This window comes from Stegostoma tigrinum, chromosome 11 (assembly GCF_030684315.1).
Source record: "Stegostoma tigrinum isolate sSteTig4 chromosome 11, sSteTig4.hap1, whole genome shotgun sequence".
Lineage (NCBI taxonomy): Eukaryota > Metazoa > Chordata > Chondrichthyes > Orectolobiformes > Stegostomatidae > Stegostoma > Stegostoma tigrinum.
Genome location: NC_081364.1, coordinates 32,706,149 through 32,723,628, shown reverse-complemented (window position 1 = coordinate 32,723,628; position 17,480 = coordinate 32,706,149). Strand labels below are relative to the sequence as shown.

General features: G+C 39.0%; 1 protein-coding gene across 4 annotated transcripts in view; it reads left to right on the top strand.

Annotated features, from left to right (window-relative positions):
* arhgef3 (Rho guanine nucleotide exchange factor (GEF) 3) overlaps positions 1 to 17,480 on the top strand; it is a 310,123-nt gene that overhangs the window by 184,703 nt on the left and 107,940 nt on the right. For all 4 annotated transcript variants that reach the window (XM_048547753.2, XM_048547754.2, XM_059649896.1 and 1 more), the window contains one exon: positions 2,705 to 2,767. In XM_048547753.2, the coding sequence (XP_048403710.1) occupies positions 2,705 to 2,767 (63 nt within the window). The remainder of the gene's footprint in view (positions 1 to 2,704; positions 2,768 to 17,480) is intronic.

Sequence of the window (17,480 nt, the reverse complement as noted above, 5' to 3'; positions counted from 1 at the left end):
CCACATTGATACCATTGGGCTGCAGGGTTCCCAAGCGGAATGAGTTGCTGTTCTTGCAACCTTCGGGTGGCATCATTGTGGCACTGCAGAAGGCCCATGATGGACATGTCATCTAAAGAATGGGAGTGGGAGCAGAAATGGTTTGCGACTGGGAGGTGCAGTTGTTTGTTGCGAACCGAGCGGAGATGTTCTGCAAAGCGGTCCCCAAGCCTCCACTTGGTTTCCCCAATGTAAAGGAAGCCACACCGGGTACAATGGATACAATATACCACACTGGCACATGTGCAGGTGAACATCTGCTTGATATGGAAGGTCATCTTGGAGCCTGGGATGGGGTGAGGGTGGAGGTGTGGGGGCAAGTGTAGCACTTCCTGCGGTTGCAGGAGAAGGTGCCGGGTGTGGTGGGGTTGGAGGGGAGTGTGGAGCGGACAAGGGAGTCGCTACCTGTCCATCTTCCCTGAACTGACCTATCCCCTCCCTATCTCCTCACCTATACTCTCCTCTCTATCTATCTTCTTTTCTCTCTATCTTCGGTCCACCTGCCCCTCTCTCCCTATTTATTCCAGTTCCCGCTCCCTATCCCCCTCTCTGATGAAGGGTCTAGGCCCGAAACGTCAGCTTTTGTGCTCCTGAGATGCTGCTTGGCCTGCTGTGTTCATCCAGCTCCACACTTTGTTATCTTGGATTCTCCAGCATCTGCAGTTCCCATTATCACTGATACAGTTCTCCATGTTGGGTTCCACCATCTCTCCCCTGTCAAAAGAAAACTCTATGAAGTAGTAGCCCAACTGTACAGAGTATAAAATGTCAGTGGAAGTATGTTTCTTAGGCTGAATAATTTCAGGAAAGGTGCTATCTCCAATATATGAAGATTGTTACAGTAGTATAAATAGAATAGGATATCTATTCTATGGGATCTTTCTAACTGCTTTTTCTGACTTTCATTGCCCTCGGGAAAAATGGTAATTTCAGCTCAGACTGTCTTTGCTGTAATTCACATCAGCTTCATGAAACTTGGCCAATCCATTGTAGATCTCTGCAGCCATTTTAAGTCAGTGTTTTGGTCCCATTTTGAAACTGCTTCATAGGAGTCTGAGGTATTACATCTGCTAATGCAATTGAAGAACAGTAGTCCACATTGTGTATAATCATGACAATGAAGCGAATCAAACTGCTGAACACTGAAATAAAAACAAAATCTGCTGGAGAAACTCAGAAGGTCTGGCAGCTTCTGTGCAGCAAGAAACCGAATTAACATTTCAAGTTAAGCATGACTCTTCTTCAAAGAAGATTCATACGAAATTCAATACATTACTTTGTTTCTTTATCCATGGATGCTACCAGATCGCTTGAGTTTCTCCAGCCACTTTCTGTTTTTACTTCAGATTTCGAGCATCTGCAGTATTTTACTTCTATTTTGCTGAAGATTGATACCTGTGATTTTGGGGAAGACCAAACTGAATCATTAGATTAGATTCCCTACAGTGTGGAAACAGGCCCTTAAGCCCAACAAGTCCACACTGCCCCTTGGAGCATCCCACCCAGACCCATTCCCCCTATAACCCACACACCCCTGAACACTATGGGCAATTTAGCATTGCCAATCCACCTAGCCTGCGCATCTTTGGACTGTGGGAGGAAACTGGAGCACCCGGAGGAAACCCACGCAGACACAGGGAGAATGTGCAAACTCCGCACAGACAATTAACCAAGGCTGGAATCGAACCCGGGTCCCTGGTGCTGTGAAGCTGCAGTACTAACCATGGAGAGACCGTGCCGCCCCAACTGAGCCACAGTGCCGCCCCCCCCCCCACCCCACTGAGCCACTGTGCTGCCCCATCTACTTGATATTTTCAGCTGAAATGCTTCAGCTTAGTGTTTTGCATTGATTTGTTGCGCATCCTATTACTGAGTATGCCTTACTTATTATTAAACTGACTGATTTAAACTGGTTAATGCATCCATGAAAGGAGCAGACAAAGGAATTTAAATATGTTAAGTAGTTGTATAATCTGAATTGCAAGCTAATGTTTTCAAAGTTCATGCAAGAGACTTGAATAAGGAGTATATTTTTCATTGTGTGCAAAATGAATGAAAATCTTTTCTTAAACTGTCATCATTTTAAAAGATGGCTACATAATTTTTTTCTAAACTTTTACGCACTGAGGAAAATGTACACCAACATTGTTACATGCACTTTTCTTTAGAAATGTTCCAGAGTGCAGTAAATTCACTTATTGCAATCATTCCCCAGCTATCAATTACACATGAAATGTGGTCATTCATGGAAGGAAGTGTAATAGCCAAGTTTTTAAATGGTGCCATTGAACCAAGACGTTTGAGGTTTTTGGGCTTAAGCTCATTGATAGACCTGAGCAAATAATATTAGCTGACATGTTAGTGCTATTCAAGCAGTGAAGATGCAGTCTATAGGAAATCCTGTTGCCCTCTCTGTTGAGCACAAATTCTCTCAGTGCCCTGCCTGTCATTTATCTTCATGATTATTTGTTAGGACCTTGCTGTGCTCCCATAGGCTGCTGCATTTTCCTGTCTAAACACAGTGATCACACTTTAAAGATGCTTGATTAGTTGTGAAGTGCCTTTGGATATACTGAAGCCGTGAAAGGCACTATGTTGATTATAACTGGTTCTTCCTTTCCTTATTTGTCTTGTTTTACTAACCTGATTTCTTCTACTTTCATAGAAGAAACGGAAGCAGAGAAAAAGAGATGAAGATTCACTGAGTCTATGCAGCCTCGATGGGAGCGTAAGCAACACTTTATTTATTCTGTAGATTATGTAAACCTCTGATTTATATGCAACCAACCAAACAAAATGGTTAATTAACTTGCCTGTGGACTACGTGGTAGATGTTGTCGTAAAACTGAACAAAACACAGAAGATGATTCATTTGGCAGTGGTATTGTGAAGTATTTAATTATTTCCTTGTTTCAAAACATTATTTTGGACCTAGAAATGCCAATTAGTGGGAAAATGTTTGGGGGATTTGTTTGAACCGAAGAATTTTTGGAAGTGAATTGACTGGGTCATCTTTTTATCTTTGTGGGTTGCCCTGACAAGTGATACTTGTTTGTTTTCAGAAATTCTTCGTAGATTCTCAGTGGAGTTTTCTGGATTTTCTTTTCCCTTTTGAATCTTAAGTTATAATTTGTTGCTATTTTATTTCTATTAAAGCAACTAACATGTAATTCCACAAAAAATTTACAATGAGGCCTGTGTATGACAGGGAAGATATATTGACCTTGATTTTCCAATGGCAGCAGCATTTAATATCATTTTAAATCAGTTACTGACGGCATTATGATTGAAAAATGTGCCAGGTTACCTTTGGTAGCAAGTTTAAATTTGGAACGTAGGAGATCATGGAAACAAGTATATGCTTTATTACTCTAAGGTGTGTTCATTGTCATTGTCCTCTTCTTCATGTTTCTTTCTTTTGCCAAAGGTCGGATCCAATGTTATGCCATGCACTTCTACTGTTAGCAAGAGCATTTTAATAGGTTTCATTGTTTGCCATGGAATGGCACACAGTCCTGTCTCAATTTGTTTCAAAGTGATTGGCCACAAATCCATTTAAGAAATCCCTCTGTGTGTCATGGATCTTGCTGGTGTTCACCCGGAGAGCCATTATGATCTAGCCAGGATCATCTGACTCTTTCATCATTTTAAATCATGGATTTTGAAAGATAACATTCCCTATCTTCACCAGATGAAATCAATAATAGCCTCACTTAATTTAGTTCATGAGGCACATGAACTACCAGGGTATGCCCACTGGAATGTATTATGCATGGGTGTCGGCTTGTCAGTCGATGTCAATGAGCTTTATTCATGTTCAAAACTGAAGCATGCAGCTGACAAAGATTCGGAAGTATTAGTTCTGTCATTTATGCAATTTAAGATCATTAATGACGAGCAGAAAGCAAAGAGTATGTACAAATCAGTCTTTTTCAGCATGGCGATATGTAGCAAGTGTTCTGTCACAGGGATTAGTGCTAGCACCTCAATTGTTTATAACTTCTTAAAAGTAACTCAGATGAAGAGACAGAAGGTATTGATGCTAAAGTTACTGAGGACACAAGGCTGAGTTGTGAAAGGATGTAAGGAAGCTACAAAGAGATTTAGATATGTTATGTGAGTGGACAAAGGGGTGAGAAATGGAGTATAATGTGGGAAAATGTGAAATTATCTATTTTGGCACAAAAGCTGAATAAAATTAGTGTACTTAAAACATCAGTGATGAGTAAATTATTGGAATTAAAGAGTGACAATTCCCCAGGACCTAATGGTTTCCCTCCAAGAGTATTAAAGGAAGCAGGGGAGCAGATTGTAGACGCCCCAACGATAATCTTTCAGAGTTCCCTTGAAACAGGAGTTGCCTCTCTTGAACATGTCACTCCACGTTTTAAGAAGAACAAAAGAGAAAAACCAGGGAATTACAGACCTGTTAGGCTAATTTCTGTGGTGAGTAGATTGTTGGAGTCTGTAATCAATGTTGGGATAACTGAACACCTTGAAACTTCTCAGTTAATCAGAGAGAGCCAGCATGGATTCATGACAGGTAGGTCATGCCTGACAAACCTAATTGAATTGTTTCAAAAGTTGACTATAGTAGTGGATAAAGGAATGTTTGTGGATGTTGTTAAATTCCAGAAGGCATGTGATAAAATCCCACATGAGAAACTGTTAACTTGCATAGAAGCCCACATATTTGAGAGTAAATTACTGACATGGCTGGGAAATTGGTTGAGTGGCAGGCGATAGAAAGTAGGGATAATAGTTAGGTACTCAAATTGATAGGCTGTGACCAGTGGTGTCCTAGAAGGATTTGTGTTAGGGCATCAGTTATTCACATTATTTATTAATTACTTCAGTAATGGCATAGAAAGATGTATCCAAATTTGCTGATAACAAAAAGTTAAGTGGCATTGCAGATAGTGTAGACGATAGCATAAAATTACACAGGGATATTGATAGACTAGCTGAATGGAAAAAACTGTGGCAGCTGGAGTTCAGTGGAAACAAGTGTGAGGTTATTAGCTTAGACTTAAAATCAATAGATCAGGTGCTTTCTAGATGTAATGAAGTTAAATACAGCTGATGTCCAAAAAGACTAGGAGGTTCAGACACATAGATCTTTAAAATATCATGAACGGGTGCAGGATGTAGTAAAAAAATGCTAATGGTATGCAGTGTCTTTACTTCTACAGAGAGAAAGGATGCAGAAGTTATGTTGCAACTATACAAAACCACTGTTAAGACTCCACATGGAGTATTGTGAGCAACATGCCTTAGGAAGGACATATCAGCCTTGGAGAACAACATGTTTTACTAGAATGATCCCAGGATTTAAGGGATTATGAGAATAGAGTAGACAAATTAGTCCTATTTTCTCTAGAATTTAGAAGGGTGATCTGATCAAAGTCTTCAAGATATTAGGGGTCTATTTCCATGCTGTACAGCTCTATGAGTCTATATTAACAGGAAAAGACAGGAAGGATAAATACAAACTATTTCCACTGATTGGGGATCCTAGAACTAGGGGGCATGGCCTGAGAATTAGGGCCAGACCATTCAGGATATACATTAAGAGGCATTTCAATGCACAAAGGGTGATAGATAGACTGAAAACAAAAAGTGGTGGAAATCACAGCAGGTCAGGTGGCATCCATGAAGAGACAGCAAGCTAACATTGAGTCAAGATAACTCTTCAACAGAGATGACATGAAGGATGGAGGAGGCAGCATTTATGCAATAGTGGGATGGTAGGATGAAGTACTGGGGGAGAAAGAGTGCTGGTAGTGCAGATTATGTGATCAGAATATGAGAATGGCGGAACAATTTTGTGTCTAACTGCCAAACTGGAAACAAGAAATAGTCCCACTGGAGTTGGGGGAGAGGAGAGAGGACATGGTGACAGAGAATATAACAAACAATGGGAGTGGGTTCAGAATCTGAAGGTGTTGAACTCAATATTAACTCTTTTGGAACTCTTCAATAAATAGCAGGGATGCTAGATCAGTTTTTAATTCTTAATTTGAGATAGATTTTTGTTAAACAAAGATATCAAGGGATATGGGGCAAAGGCAGGTATGGTATAGGCCACAGATCAGCTTTGATCTTGTTGAATGGTGAAATAAGCCTGAGGGGCTGAATGGCCCACTACAGTTCCTATGTTTCTAAGTATAAAAGGAAACTATGGTGTATGATGTGTGATTTATATATATTTTAAGATCATTTATTTTATAGTTGGATTTGAGCTAAAAGCATGTGGGTTTTGTCTTTCTGAAGGAATTTAATGATTAACTTGTTGATAGTTCTGGGACTGGAAATTTGTTTACATTGGGGGAGTATTTTATGAGCAAAGCAAGTAAAGAGTAATGCATTAGACTTTCAGTTTAGAAGGTCAGAGATTGTCCTTTTGATTTGGGTAAATACCTGTATCTTGAAGAAGTGACTCAATAAAACAAATTTTACTTGGCACAAATGCAATATTTTTGCTGCAGTAGGTAGGAGAGGAGGGAGAATGAGACAATAAGGGAAATATATCTAGAACTATTAAAATAGATGGTAAAAGTTTCTACAGGAATTTAAAAAGGAAAAGAGTAAGTAAAGTGAGTGCCCTCAGATAATTAGTCTAGCAAGTTAATAGTGGAAATCAAGGAAATGGCAGATGAATTGAATAGATGCTTTGCATCTCTTCAGTGTAGAGGATAGAAATTATGTTTCAGAAATAATTTTGGAATCAGTAAGTGAAATGGAGGGAGGAACTTAAAGTAATTACAATCATCAAGAAAAGCTGACTGGTTCAAAGGTCCCATTGGCCTTTATCCTAGCATCTTAATAGCGGCAGCTGCTAACATTGCGGATGCATTGGTATCAATTTTCCAATATTCTTTAAATTCTGGAAAGATTCCATCTTGGAAACTAGCTAATTTAACTCCACTGTTTAAAACAGGAGGAAACCACAGACCAGTTAGCTTATCATCTTCCAGAGGGAAAATGGTGGAATCGATTATTAAGGAGGCCATGACAGAGCGCTTAGAAAATCTCAATGTAATCAGGCAGGGACAGCATTGTTTTGGAAAAGGGATATCATCATTGACTAATTCATTCGAGTTCTTTGAGGAAGGAACAAACAACCTGGATAAAGGTTGATCTATGGATCTGGTGTATTTGAATTTCCAGAAGCGCCTATCAAGGTGTGTCAAAAAAACTTTATTCCATTAAATAGGAGAATGTTGCAGGAAAAGAAATTGGCATAGATAGAGGATTGACTAGTTGAAAGGAAACAGATACTTGACATAAATGTGTCATTTTTAGTTTGGCAAGATGCAATGAGAGGACATTCTCAAATACTCACAATCTATATCAATGACCTGGATGAAGGGATTGAGTGTGCAGCCGCTGAGTTTACTGATGATACAAAAATAAATAGAAAAGTAAGTTGTGAAGAGTTCATGAGCAGTCTGCAAAGAGATATAGATGAGTTAAGTAAATGGACAAAGAATTAGCAGATGGTGTATAATATGGATAAATGTAAACTTGTCCACTTTTGGCAAGAGAAAGCATATTATTTAAATGGAACACAGTTGTAGAATTTTGGGATACAGGAGGATCTGGGTGAATCGTAAAAAGTTAAAAGGTAGGATGTACATAGCAAGTGATTAAGTCACATTCTGATTTCACAAAATTTTATTAGCAAATTGTTTGCGCAATTTCTAAGCTGCTCAATGCAAAACAAAACTGAATGATGAGTTTGCCATGCTGCATGGGTAAGATGAGACGTTGTCCAGTTGTACCACCAATATAACATTGCAAAACGTTTCCCTCATCAGTCATTGAAAAAAACCTCATGAAAATTTGTTTGATTGATCACGATTGGATTGCAGACAATTTTATGAGAGTTTGGGAACCGGCTTCACTTAATATCAATGGTAGCAATCAATCAGCAAAAGGAAACTTTCACCCATTAGTATGGGCTAGAATCATCTGTGGATCTCAAGACCAAAATAATTCCTTATTTTCCTAGACAATAATTTTATGACATTTAAAGTTATTTTCTGTGTAGCAGAATATCATTAGTATATACATAGTTATACTTCAACCAGAGTTTTAAGTTCGGTTAGCAGTGACTACTAATATTGTTGGGGGGTTGGGAATGTGTTTTGTTCATTTAGTTTCTTCATTCAGTTCTCAAAGTAGTCTGTACTCCAAAGTGGGTACCATCTCAGTTATATATCCCATTCAATGTGGCTACTGGAAGAAATGCTTGAGTTTAACAATGGCTCCCTGCGAAATGGAAACCTGAAATATGATTGCAAGCTTTTACCATGTTATTGAGCAGGCTGGCATAACTCTAATATTATGGGTGGTAATTATTTGACAGTGTACATTTCCAGAGTTCCCAAAGTGGTGAGTTTATGAAATAATTTGTATGTACATTAACATTTATACATTCATTTCTAAAAAGTCACAATGCAAACTATAGTTGTGATGATATTTAACACTTAGCTATGTATGAACATTTAGATTTCTATCGTGTTAAAAACCTTCATGGCTGAAACTAAACAGGGAAAATTTATCTTGGATGACAATATAAATGTGCCAATGTAGAATTTCCCAGTGGTTTGGGTGAAATGTTTCATCTTCCATTAAAGCAACAGACCACTGAGCTATGGGGGATTTTTAGATCTTCAATTTTATGTTACTTAACCAGTAACCACCTGCCCACCTCTCCTTACACCTTGTGAAATCTGCTCACAAGCCATAAAAATCCTTTTGATCTTTAGTGGCTATTATCTCTATACTCCTATCTGGTGCCATAACAAATATTTAATTAATTTATGTTGCTATTGTGCATGAATCCCATGAATGCTCATTTAGCATTTTCTCCAATTTGATGCAATTTAAGAATGTAATTTGCCTATGATTATTAATGGTCTGTAGAAATGATCATGTGTCAGTACAGTAGTTGCAAAAATTTCCTCACTCAATGTGAAAGCTGATCAGATAAACTATTCCTGTATAATATTTCAAATTAAGCATACTTTGAGGGAGGTCAGTTTCAATCAATAGCAAAGGTTAGGGAGAATCAACAGAGAGAGTATGTTAGGGACATACTCTTCAGTATTTCAGATTTTAAGCTCTCAAGTAATTTTATTATTTCAATTGCCTAAAATTTTAAAAGAGCAGTTTATAATATAATGAATGATAAGGAAATGAAGTCAATTGCAAGTAGTTAATGATGATGCTTCATTGGTTCTGATGGCTAACTTCTCAAAATATATCGATGAGCTGAAGCTATTCAAACATCTTTCTGTACAAATTTATTATCATTCCCTCCAACTGATGCCACCTTGTCTGGAAAGCAGGAAACCAGAAAAGCTGAAATGATATTATGTGTAAAATCCACCAAGAATAATTGCTGATTCAAAACAGCTTGAACGAATTGTACATTTAGTTGTTAAATGAGCATTAGGTAGAATCAAGGCATTGTGCAAAAGAAGGGACAGAGTGCATTTGTCTTTTCTTTCAAATATATATTTCACATTTATCAAGCTCCTTCTGTGTAATCCACTTTCACTTGAGATTTTGGTATTCCCTTTGGAAATTGTACTGGACAAAGTCAAGGGGTCCCAACACTACAGGTACACTTCTACAGTGACTTTGTGATCTTGGAGCACTTGCTTTAATGCCAGAGAAACATCCTGTAATCACTGATAATAAAATGTGAGGCTGGATGAACACAGCAGGCCAAGCAGCATCTCAGGAGCACAAAAGCTGACGTTTCGGGCCTAGACCCTTCATCAGAGAGGGGGATGGGGGGAGGGAACTGGAATAAATAGGGAGAGAGGGGGAGGCGGACCGAAGATGGAGAGTAAAGAAGATAGGTGGAGAGGGTGTAGGTGGGGAGGTAGGGAGGGGATAGGTCAGTCCAGGGAAGACGGACAGGTCAAAGAGGTGGGATGAGGTTAGTAGGTAGCTGGGGGTGCGGCTTGGGGTGGGAGGAAGGGATGGGTGAGAGGAAGAACCGGTTAGGGAGGAAGAGACAGGTTGGACTGGTTTTGGGATGCAGTGGGTGGGGGGGAAGAGCTGGGCTGGTTGTGTGGTGCAGTGGGGGGAGGGGATGAACTGGGCTGGTTTAGGGATGCAGTAGGGGAAGGGGAGATTTTGAAACTGGTGAAGTCCACATTGATACCATATGGCTGCAGGGTTTCCAGGCGGAATATGAGTTGCTGTTCCTGCAACCTTCGGGTGGCATCATTGTGGCACTGCAGGAGGCCCATGATGAACATGTCATCTAAAGAATGGGAGGGGGAGTGGAAATGGTTTGCGATTGGGAGGTGCAGTTGTTTGTTGCGAACTGAGCGGAGGTGTTCTGCAAAGCGGTCCCCAAGCCTCCGCTTGGTTTCCCCAATGTAGAGGAAGCCGCACCGGGTACAGTGGATGCAGTATACCACATTGGCAGATGTGCAGGTGAACCTCTGCTTAATGTGGAATGTCATCTTGGGGCCTGGGATGGGGGTGAGGGAGGAGGTGTGGGGACAAGTGTAGCATTTCCTGCGGTTGCAGGGGAAGGTGCCGGGTGTGGTGGGGTTGGAGGGCAGTGTGGAGCGAACAAGGGAGTCACGGAGAGAGTGGTCTCTCCGGAAAGCAGACAGGGGAGGGGATGGAAAAATGTCTTGGGTGGTGGGGTCGGAGTGTAAATGGCGGAAGTGTCGGAGGATAATGCGTTGTATCCGGAGGTTGGTAGGGTGGTGTGTGAGAACGAGGGGGATCCTCTTGGGGCGTGTGAGAACGAGGGGGATCCTCTCTCCTGTAATCACTCCTGTATTCTGGTATTTCTTGCTAGTGAAATACAGAACATGACCAGAGGACAGAGGGTCTGGTAAGCACAGTCCCAGCAGAACTATTAATGATGTGTAAAAAGGGTTGCATTTCTAGAACCTTGCCTTATGTTTGATCTGACTGTGTTCTTAGCTTACTTTCAGAATTTTCATAGTTTAGAATGGTCTGTAGGGTTTTGGTAGCAGGAAAAAGATGGTAAGACGAGTACTGAAATCTTTGTAGAACCCCCAGTATAAACAGACTAATTTTGGAGTTTTGACTTCCTTTTATTTATCCAGAAAGCCTTGATGTCAAGAACAGGATCAAAGCTACAATATTCCTGAACCTATAGCTGGTCTTTTATTTCCTCCTAATTTTCTGCATAACAGTACCTACACTCCATTCCATGAAATAAAAATAAGCAGAATCGGAAAATCTGACCGCAAAGAAAGAGAATATTTATCCTATCATGCCTATGTCAGCTATTTCAAACAGTTATCTGACTAATGTCATTGTATTGCTCTTTCCCAATAACTTCCAAAGTTTTGTCTTTATGTATTCATTCAACTTATTTTTGATACTATATTCAGTTTGTTTTTGCCATCGTTTCAGGAAGTGCTTTCCAAAACATTAGAACTCACTATACATCAACAAAAAATATCTTCATCTCCCTTGGTGATTTTTTTACCAGAGCACACATAGTGACAGAGTTTTAAATTTAATGGATCAAAAAGTTTCATTTTGTCAGTTCATTCACTGAATCTGTCATTACAATGGTCACAATAACCCTAATAAAATGAAACCATATTTGGGATTTTTTGTATTGTCACATTCGTGGGAATGGCATATTTAGTAATAAGTGAATTAACTAAAATCCAGCCAGATTGGTTTTCCGTTAGAACACATTAATTTCTGTATCTTCGATTCTGTTTTCCTTTTCTCCGTAAACTGCGGTGTGACTGTGGTCTAAGCAGTCGGCATGTGTTTGCCTCTCAGATTTTACCTCCACATGATTTTCTCAGGTACAACCACTATAAGCTGCATAACATCAGCCTGAGCATGAAAACCATCCTATGTTCTATTATTCCTCTTTTGAAAGAGCCATCATTTTTTTCAGTCACCTGTTGGAAAGACTTCTGCTTGAAGCAGCCAATCATATTCTCCCTCCATAACAGTTGAGCTGAAATGAGTAACTCATAGCAAGTGGGTGTTCAATCCTACACCAAGATCATGCATTGTTTTCTCTAGTGTATTTTGACCCTTCTTCAGCTAACTTTGCTTCTTTGACTATTTTAAAAAAGTAAAATATATTTTAAAATAAATTTTCCTAAATTACTTCATATGGTGGGTTTTCAGCTGAAGAATTGATTTGCCCAAATTAAAAGGCATGTGCCAAGGAGTGAAATTTTTAGTTGTAAGTCAGCTTAAACATGATGTTGTGTTGAAGAATAAGCAAGCTACAGACTGTGCATATTCAAAAGATAACCAAGGGAGGGTTCGCCCATCTTTTAATTCCAGATTATTTTCCAAGCGCTTCTGATGCAGCTGCTGTACGTTACTGCCTTATAACCTCTACAATCCCCATCACTACAAGTTTTACATGTGAAATGCCCTCCAGCATTTCCTCCAAGCAACAAGTGACTAGGTCCATTATAAAGATCATAAGACGTAGTAGCAGAAGTAGGCCATTCATCCCACCAAATCTGCTCTGCCATTCAATGAAATTATCCACATCTGCCCTGTCCAACCTCTGAGAATCTTCTTTGTCTCAATTAGGTCACCCTCTCATTCAGTACAGGCTCAACCTACTCAACCTCTCCTCCGTACTTGATACCAGCCTAGGGAACCATTTCAGGACTGCCACAAATGCTAGTACACCTTTGCTTAGATAACGAGTGCCGAAATGTTCACAGTGGGCAAAGCTGTAGTCTGTCTTGTATCTTGTACAGTTTTAGCAAAACCTCCCTACTTTTATACTCCATTCACTTAGAAATAACGGCAAACATTCCACATGCCTTCCCTACTTCCAGCTTAATAAGGATGTGAGAAAATTGTTATCCATGCGTGAGGACTCATAAATCTTTCTGTTCAATACCTTTCTGCAGTCTTTCTCCATTTACATCATATTCAGCTCCTCTATTTTTCCTGCCAAAATTTATAGCCTGACATTTTTCCACATTATATTCCATCTGCCAGGTCTTTACCCACTTTCCTGACCTGTTTATATCCCTCTGCATACTCTTTGGGCCAACCTCACCCTTTGCCTTCCTATATGTTTTTGTGTAATTCACAAACTTGGAGATAGTACATCCACTTTACTCATTCAAGTCATTAAATATGTACTGTAAATCACTGTGCCCCCAGCACCGATCCCTGTGATAATCCATTGGTTACATGTTTGCACCTTGAAAATACCTCCTCTTGTTCCAACTCTTTGCCTTCTATTAGTTAGTCAATCTTCTGACTGTGCTAGTATATTACCTATAACACTATTTTTTAAAAACAATTCATTTGTAGGTTGTGGGCATTGTTTGCTGGCCAGCATTTATTGCCCATTCCTTGTTGCCCTTGAGAAGATGAGCTGCCTTCTTGAGCTGCTATAGTTCACCTGCTGTAGGTTGACCCACAATACCATTGGGAAGAGAATTCCAGGAATTTAACCCATGAGCTCTTATCTTACTAAATAGACTAATATGTGGTACCTTATCAAATACCTTCTGAAAATCCAAACATTTTACACCCACTGCCTTCCCTTTATCTATATTGCTTTTAGCATTCAAAGAATTCCAGAAGATTTTGTCATGCATGATTTCCCCTTCATGAAGTCCCTGCTGTGTTTGATCGTGTTATATATTTCTAAATGCTTTGCTATTATATCCCTTATTGTCATGGAGTATGTTCAAGCACTTAAGAAATGAGGAGCAAAATGTATAGCGGGATAGGTTTTCAAGTGCACATGCGTAGGAATGAAGATGTACTATCTTCCAATGAGGTTGCCTTGAAGCACAAAGGGCACCCCTCCAAAAGCCACACTTCACTTTCTACTTGAACAGAAACAGAAAGGCTGCTCAGTCCAGCTTGACTGCCCACTTTTAATAAACTCAGTGTCATAGAGTCAGACAGCATAGAAACAGGTATTTTGGCCCACCATGTCTATGCCAATAATTATATTCACATAAATATCCTTAAGAAAATTGCTACATTTTTTGAATAATAGAATTGGATCTACCAGATCGTTGGCCCTCGCGTCCTTTTTAAATCATCTTCTTCTCATTTTAATATGTTTCTACCAGATATTCTTTCAGTGTAAGGACATGCAAAGGGAAATTTTAGAGAGGGCATGTAAAACAAGACTTAAAAGAGAATATATGAAGCATGGTTAGTAAGTTTGTAGATGGTATCAAAATTAATAGTATCATGAACAGTGAAGATGATTATCTAAGATTACAAAGAGATCTTGTTCAATAGGGTCAATGGGCTGAGGAGTGGCAGACAGAGTTTAAATTAGATAAATGCGAGGTATTGCATTTTAGTATAACAAACAAGATGGTAAAACAAACAAGGACAGGACTTTTATAATTAAAAGTAGGGCCTCAAGTAGTGTTGTAGAGCTGAGAGAAATTGGGGTTCAGAAACATAATTCTTTGAAGTTTGTGTCGCATGTAGACAGGGTGGCTAAGGAGCTGTTGGCCATGCTTAACTTCATTGCTCAGACCTTCGAGTATAGGAGTTGGAGCATCACGTTGAGTTAGTACAAACATTGATGAAGTGTTTTCTGGAGAACTATGTCCAGTTCTGATCGGCCTGTTATAGGAAGGATGTTATTAAGCTGGGGAGAATTCAGAAAAGATTTACCAGATTGTTGCTAGGAATGGAGGATTTGAGTCATAAGGAGAGGCTGGGTAAGCAGGGACTTTTTTCACTGGAGCATAGAAGGTTAAGAGGTGACCTTATAGAGATTTATAAAACCATGAGGGGTACAGATAAGGTGAATGGCAGGTGTCTTTTCCCTAGAGTGGGGGATTTCAAGGCTAGGGGACATGTTTTTAAAATGAGAAGAAGATGATTTAAAAAGGACGCGAGGGCCAACGATTTTACAGAGTGTAAGGAACTTCCAGAGAACTTCCATTTTAAAAGATAAGTGCAGGAACGAGAAGGGTTTGGAGGCTTAAGGACCTAGCACAAGCAGGTGAGACTAGTTTAGTTTAGGATTATGGTTGGCATGGACTAGTTGGACCAAAGGGTCTGCTTCAGTGCTGTGTGACTGTGTAAGTTTAATGGCTTTCTCACCATCTCTCCAACCAATCCTGATTTAGCCCTACAATATGAATTTGGCAGCCATACATCATTAAGGCCCATTTGAATTGGGTTGTTTTCCCTGGAGCAGAGGAGACTGACTGCTCTTAATCCGTAGCCTACGATGTCCTGGCATTTTAAGTGCTAGTCAGGATACTTACTAAATGTCGCGATAGTATCTGCCTCCATCACCATCTCAGGCAGTGCATTCCACATTTTTGCTACTTCCTGGGTGGAAATATTTTTTCCTAAACCACTTACTTCACATATCAAACTTATGCCATTTGGTCTTAAGACACATCTGCCATTGGGAAAAGTTTCTTACAATCTACCCTATCTATGTTTCTCATAATTCTGTGAACCTCAATCAGATTCCCCCCGCCGCTACCCCCAGCGTCCTCTGCTCCAAGGAAAACAGCCATCTTTCGTCAATTCAGCTATATCACAAAGATTGGAAACTACTTTCATTCAGTTGTGAGACTATGTGCACATTACATCATAATTATTGTGTCTATATATTTGTGCTCATTTATCGTGGATAAGATAAAAACAGTACAATTGAAATGGTAATTTAAGTATTCAGCAGCTGCCCATGGTGTAATATTGATCCAATGGATTGGCTGTCCATTATACAAAGCACCCCATTGATCCCCACCCCTCACCACCCTTATGTGATGAGGCACCTTCTGTTCTGGAGGTTGATTCTCATCCAGTTAGAAGCAACTGACAAATTACAAGTTTCATTAAAAGACAAAACAACAATGGTTTAACAATTTTGTACAAAAATATCCTTATGAAAATTGCGACATGTTTTACAGAAATAGAACTGGATTTTATTTAGCTGTACTGTCAGCAACAGACAGTTAAAGGAGAGATTATTTTGGTTTTAATTCAGTTTTTCAATAGCTAAGGCATAGAACGGGAAATCTCGTTACCTTGCAAAGTTATGAATTTTATGGTACAAGGAGTTTAAAAACAAATTTGAAGACTTGCAATTTGGTTCTGTAGTTTTGACTAAGAATCTAGTAGTGAATATCTTAAAACAGAGCTAATCATGCACAGTGAATGAAGCTGATGTTTTGTTGTGTCTTTCTCAGCTCAGTCTCAGTTTGTGATGACAGAAATCTTGCTTTTAGCACAATTGAACCATTGATGATAAAATCCAAATTCAAAACACTTATCAGTTTAGGATATATTCATATTTATAAGAGCATAGATTTAAACTTTAAATATGTGACTTCCAAGATGTTTCATGATGTGCCCTTTTCCACCCACAGAATCAAATAAATGACTGCTGTCCAGTTAAAAATTCATTTAAACTTGATGTTAAATTAAAGCCTCAACAGTATTTAATTATATTTGAAATGATTGCCTTAAGTAACTGTATTTCTAGAAAGAAATATCATTATTTAACTCTTCCAAGGCATTAATCTAGCTTTAGGTTTATGCATCTTGCCCTTTCCATAATGTTAACCATACTTTTACCAAGTCTTTTTTGCTCAAAAACAAAACTTGACAGCGTCAAGGCTAAAAATAAACTCACTGCAGCTTTACTAAGTATTACTAAAATTACAGACTACATTAAGTGTAAGCTACCAGCTCTGGAGCAGTATCTCAATGCACTGTATCGGGAAAGAGCAACATGCCATGCAAGCAAAAAGGAAAAACAGACAATACTTTTGATATAATATTTTGCACTCTGAGTTTGATCTTAATCCTTTATCTGCATTTATTTTGAATTTGTTAATGGTAATCCTTACCATCAGATCCATACTGGAAGGTTGTTAATCCTTATTGAATTGGCAGTTGGTCAATGGTGTAACCACTATTTATTTGATACAAGCATTTCCTTTTCTGGTCAGGAGATCTAAAATGATAAGTGCAGCAGGTTGTTTTCTCATTGAGACAACTGAGAATGCTCATTATAGGAACAAGATAATACTTATCATTTTTTTTAGTCTGGAAGATTATCTTAGCCTAAAGTCTATCCATAATAGTATGTTATCCTCTAACAGATAATCATGAGACCCTTCGAGGGAATTCCATTGCATTTTCAACATTGAGTAACAGGCTTTACATAACAGATCTCTAACTGTTTGAATGTATTGTGTAATGGTTCAGCTCACAACTCAATCAGTTGTGCCTTTGACAATTACTCAATAAAATTTCTTTTTGTAGATACTTTCAGATTGTTAGTTTCCATTACATCAGATTTGATTTGCTGATGTTTTGCAGCATTGATGTGCAAGAGAAATTGTGATAATTTGTGAAATAATAGCCTGTCAAGTCTCCGTCTCTTAAACTGAAATGAGCCAGTATCATATTTAAGATGC